At 34.6% G+C, this 5,833-nt stretch overlaps 1 protein-coding gene across 1 annotated transcript; it reads left to right on the top strand.

Annotated features, from left to right (window-relative positions):
- The first annotated feature begins 282 nt into the window (after nt 1-282).
- Nucleotides 283-3,432, top strand: LOC110939420 (shikimate O-hydroxycinnamoyltransferase-like). Its single transcript, XM_035990287.1, has 3 exons — nt 283-690; nt 2,096-2,757; nt 3,243-3,432. The coding sequence occupies exons 1-3, from the start codon at nt 283-285 to the stop codon at nt 3,430-3,432; spliced, it is 1,260 nt and encodes a 419-aa protein (XP_035846180.1).
- The last annotated feature ends 2,401 nt before the right edge of the window (nt 3,433-5,833 follow it).

Raw genomic sequence — 5,833 nt, 5'->3', positions numbered from 1 at the left:
GGAAGATGATTGGAGAAGAGGATTGGGGCAAGGCGTTTTAAACATAACGCTTAATCAAATTTTTTTCAAAAAAAACGCTCTAAAACGCCCCATGTAATGGGTTCCGGGCGTTTTGGGGCGTTATTTTGCATTTTTTTTTTAAAAAATCACGCCCCACTACGGATGGTCTTAGAGGAAAAAAAAACACAGCACATTGTTACAGATTTTAAACTTACCGGGTAATGCTTTTCAAAACGTGATCATATTCTTACTGTTATTAACTTTTTTTCGGTGAATATCCAGATGAAGGTTGTAGTAAGAGAATCAACGATGGTGAGGCCTGGGGAGGAGACACCGACAACAACGCTATGGAACTCTAGCCTCGATCTCATTGCAGTGAATACCCACGCGATAACGGTCTATTTTTACGGGCCCAACGATGCTACCAACTTCTTTGATACGAAAGTGATGAAGGACGCTTTGAGCAGGGCGTTAGTTTCGTTTTACCCACTAGCAGGACGATTTAAACAAGACGAAGATGGTCGGGTTGAGATCGATTGTCAAGGCCAAGGGGTGTTGTTTCTGGAAGCCGAGTCAGATGGTATTATCGATGATTTAGGTGACTTTGCACCCACGTCAGAGTCCTTGAAACTTATACCGGTGGTTGATTACTCCCTAGGACTTGGCTCATATCCTCTGCTGAACTTGCAGGTATTGCAGATTTCAAAATTTCTTCTACTTAAAACTGTCATGTATGAGGAGTTTTTTCCCAAAACTGGAAAAAATATTTATAAAAATGAGTGATCTGAAAAATATTTACTATAAAATAGATGTTTTCTTTTAAGTTTTTTTTCTTAAAATGGTGGCGGTGAAAAAAATATTTAGCAAAATTGGTTATTTAAAATAATTATTTACCAAGATAAGTGTTTTTATTTATTTCTTTATTTTAAACTAATAAATTGCATTTTTTGTTTTTATATTTTATTCAATATCACGTTTTTTACCAAACAACTCATTATACGTTTTATTTTATTTTTTAACTAACGTATTTTAATTCTTTCTTTTTTGTTTTTTAATGTTTTTCTTTTATTTTCACTTTATGTTTATGTAAGATAAATAATTTTAATATAAAGTTTTCTAATGTAATTTCAAAATTATAAACTAACACGAATATAATGGTAACATTTACTCCTATCAAGCATGAACATCAATTTGTTGGACAAAAAATTAATAAAACTAGATTAATAAGTAATGAGTAATACTTTAAACTTATAAAACTAGACTAAACTGAAATGTAACTAAAAAATTAAATGAATACAAAGAGAAACGTAAATGAACTATTTTAAATTTCCGCAAACTAACGAAAATAAGTTAATGTATACAAGCAAACATAAATAAGGGTGGGTAGATGAACCAACTTAAGCGGATTTAAATGAACGAACATAAAAAAAAGTGTACGAACATAGATAAACGAATGAAACATATGTTCATGTTAGTTCGTTAGCGAAATAAAAAAAAAATGTTGTTCGTGACTTTTGAAAAAATAAGTTAATAATTTTAAAGAGATAAGTATCGAGTTTAAACTACGCCAATGAACCAACATATCTGCGAAACCGGGTAAACAATTTGCTCTATCATTATTGATTCAATAAAATTAAAATCGAGTAAATAGTTTGCTATGTCATTATTGATTCAATAAAATTAAAATAAAAATAATATTGAATTGGTAATCATGTATCGGACAAAATAGTGAATGAAATATTATCTAAAAAAAGTAGGTGAGAGGTATTTCTCAACAATTTCAATTTATTTTAACATGTTTTGATCATAAAAATAAAAATATAATAAGTTAGCTATATATAAAAAAATAATGAGTTAACTGAAGAAAAAAAAATATACAAAAGTGATAAGTGAGTTTAAAAAAAGAGAAGTTTTTTAATAGGTTAGTTAAAAATAAAGAAAATAAAGAAAAACACGCATTTTGATAAATATTTTTCAAATCACCCGTTTTCCTAAATATTTTTTCCACCTACACCCATTTGAAAAAAAAAACTCCATATATGAGTGGAATTTTATTGGGTAAGTTTGTTTTTTGGTTTGTTTTGTCATTGAGCAGGTAACTTACTTCAAATGTGGTGGGGTTTCACTAGGAGTTGGGATACATCATCGTGTCGTAGATGGGATGTCAGCGGTGCATTTCATGAACACATGGTTGGATATGGCTCGTGGCATAGACATCACGCACCCACCCTTCATAGACCGGACCCTCATTCGTGCAAGGGACAAGCCACAATCCCTTTTTGAGCATAGGGAATACCACCCAGCTCCAACACCCCAAGTCCCATTGGATAACACCAAAACCGTCAACTCAATTTTCAAGTTAACACGAGACCAACTCGATACACTAAAAGCAAAATCAAAGGAAGATGGTAACACAGTCAGCTACAGTAGTTTTGAAATTCTCTCAGGCCATATTTTGAAGTGCCTGTGTAAAGCCCAGGGGATGCCAGACGATCAAGACGCCAAGATCACAATCCCCACCGATGGAAGGACCCGTTTTCAACCACCACTTCCACCAGGCTATTTCGGGAATGTGATCATCAGAGCCAGTGCTATACTAACAGCAGGCGAAATTCAGTCAAAACCTACATGGTATGCTGCAAGTATAATTCACGATGCAATAGTGAAGATGAATAACGATTATTTAAAATCAGTGCTGGACTATCTGGAGCGACACCTTGTTCATAAGCCTGATGTCCCTTCTTTTAAGGAAAATTGGTATTTAATAAACCAACCTTTAACCAGTTGGTAAATAATAATCCAACCTTCAAAATTGGTAAATAATAATCCCACCTATCAACATGTTGGTACTCAATGAACTTCCGTTAATTTTTTTTTAACTGAAGTTAGTTTTTATGTTTTATTTATTACACAAACAGTCCCTGTAGTTGTAATTTACTAGTTTTAACTATTTTATGAAACAAAAAAACCACTCGAAAATCCTCCTTTTCCTCGATTTGAGGTTTATAAAATAGTTAAAACTAGTAAATTACAACTACAGGGACTGTTTGTGTAATAAATAAAACTTAAAAACTAACTTCAGTTAAAAAAATTAACGGAAGTTCATTGAGTACCAACATGTTGATAGGTAGGATTATTATATACAAATTCTGTAGGTTGGATTATTATTTACCAACTGGTTAAAGGTTGGTTTATTAAATACCAATTTTCCCTTCTTTTAATGACACGATTATAATGGTAAGTTGGGTTAGGCTCCCGGTTCACAACGCTGACTTTGGATGGGGCCGGCCCATCTTCATGGGGCCTGCACGGATGCCACCACGCGCATGTTTTGTGTTACCAAGCCCGATAAATGACGGGAGCTTATCCATCTTTATTGGGCTGGAAGTTGAACAAGTGAATCTTTTCCGCAACTTGTTTTATGCAATCTGAAATTAATAAGGAATAATTGCCAGAATAAGTTTGTTTGTATGTAACGTACATGACAAACGGGTTAAGTCACCCATTTTGGTTAATGTTGTAGGATTGTTGATCATGACTAGTTACTATAATCATTTAAATAATTTCTGTTACAGAAGTTTTAAGCAAATATTTTTTACATTATTAATGTAAGAACTTAGGGTTTAAATATGATGCAAAAGAACTTAGGGGGTGGCATCACCTGCCTAAGTGTCATGTCACTCAATCCATCAAATACTATAAACTACCCAATCTGATAAATAGTGATAAATCTAGAAAATCCTTATAGGGACAACGTTTAAAAAAAGGTATTGAAATCGAAAAAACGCAGTGGTGGACCCAATAATTTTTTTCTGGGGGTGCGGATGAAGGGTTCAACCATATTTTCAAGAGGTGCGATCGAGTTTTTTGCCTAAAAAAATACACTAAATTTTTTTTTTCAAGGGGTGCGCCTGCCCACCCACCCGTAAAGGTAGGTCCGCCAATGAAAAAACGTCAATTTTTTTCCAAAATTTACACTACCATCAGAGCGTCAAGGGGTAGCACGGGCTACCCCTATTAACAAGCTAGGTTCGCTCCTGTCGATTGCACCACTACCCTAAATTACCCGCATTCTTTTTTTATTAAATATAAATGTAATATTTTTAAGTTAAAATATATAATATACTAAATAAAATAAAAGTTACATAATTAAAAATATAAATGCGACATGCCATAAATTACAAATAAACAAAATATACAAAAAAAACATAAATAAACTATTCTGATTTCAACTCCTCAAGGTAAGGTAGATCTAGAGATGCAATGTGTTCCAGAAGATTATACCGAAATCGGAAATGCGTATCTTCATTTTGCAACTCTCTAAGGACGTTTTCTTTAAAAACTGGCTCGGCGTGGGTTCTCTTATGTGAACCGGTGATATTGCATTTATATCGTCCTTAAAGATCATGTTGTGCAATATCATGCTTGAAAATACGTTATTGGGTTTTGTGAATATGTTTTTTTTTTGAACTGCTAATTTTTTCCAGTTAAATACTTACACCTCCCAAGGATTGAACCTTTGATCTTCCCACAAAAGATAATTCCTCTTGACCACTAGGCTATAACCATCAATAAACACAACATAAATCCAAAGGATGAGTTGAATGTTTAAAATTAAGATTAAAAGATAAACGTTGCCGTTTAGCAAGGCTGCAAGAAGTGCAACTAGTGTTTGATTTGGGCAATAAAGAAGTAGTAGCAAAACATCAAACTTATTCAAAGTTGAAATAACATCAAAAGAGACATGCTCTATGCCCTAAACGAGCATGCCAAAGTTCAAAAGAAGCCTGATTAGAAACTCTAGTAGCAATCAAGGCGCGGGATTCATCCTAGAGTACATAAAGTCCATCCACACAAGTCCCTTTAGTTAGCACCTTTTTTTGTTTTTCGATCCTGGACATGAAAAAAGAGGTTGAGAAAATTGGACATCAACGGGGTGATCCGTTGTTAACTTGCTCACTGACAACAATTTTCTTGTGAGATTTGGAATAACAAGGGCATTATGTAATGGGATGTTTTTAGATAAAGTAGATGAACCCACATGCGAAATAAGGAGCTTTTTACCATTGCTAAATATTACACGATTGTTACCTTGATAGGGCTTTTCATGATTTACATAATCACAATTTGGGACCATATAATCTGTGGCACCAGTATCGAAAATCCAATCAGGTGCATTAGTATTGACATGGAATTGAGCATGAAATGCCTTTGCGAGAGACTCGTCGGTTGGTGTCGCCTAAGAAACATAAGTGTGAAGACTCGGGCAAGAAGATGCATAATAGCCATTTGTCCTGCAAAGTTGACAATGAGGGGTTCGGCGTCCTTGACCACGTCCCCACAAGATCCTCGAGAGTTAGAACTTCTCGAAAAACGACCCCTGCCATGAGAGGAACAGGACTGAGACCGCCCGTAGTGGGGCGTGTTTTTTAAAAATTTTTCAAAAAAAACGCCCTATAACGCCCCGGTAACCACTACACCCGGCGTTACCGGGCGTTATTTTCGAAAAAAAATTGGTTCGGCGTTTTAATTAAAACGCTTAAAATGAGGGGGCCCACCTTTACCGTTGACAAACGGTCATATTATTTAATTTTTTTGTTTTTTTAATTTAAAATATTACCCCACTATATATATATATATCACCCCACATTCTCACATTTTTTATAAGAAAACCCACTTTATCTCCTACTTTCTCTCCCACTTTTCTTCTATTTTTTTATAAAAAAAACACCCACTTTCTCCTACATTTTTATACAATCATGCATCCATTTCGACCCCCTTTTGGTGTCCCCGCAAGACCCACGAACCCGAACACAACTCAACCGCAAAACCC

Source organism: Helianthus annuus, chromosome 5 (assembly GCF_002127325.2).
Source record: "Helianthus annuus cultivar XRQ/B chromosome 5, HanXRQr2.0-SUNRISE, whole genome shotgun sequence".
In the NCBI taxonomy this organism is placed as follows: domain Eukaryota; kingdom Viridiplantae; phylum Streptophyta; class Magnoliopsida; order Asterales; family Asteraceae; genus Helianthus; species Helianthus annuus.
This window is presented reverse-complemented; position numbering and strand designations above follow the sequence as displayed.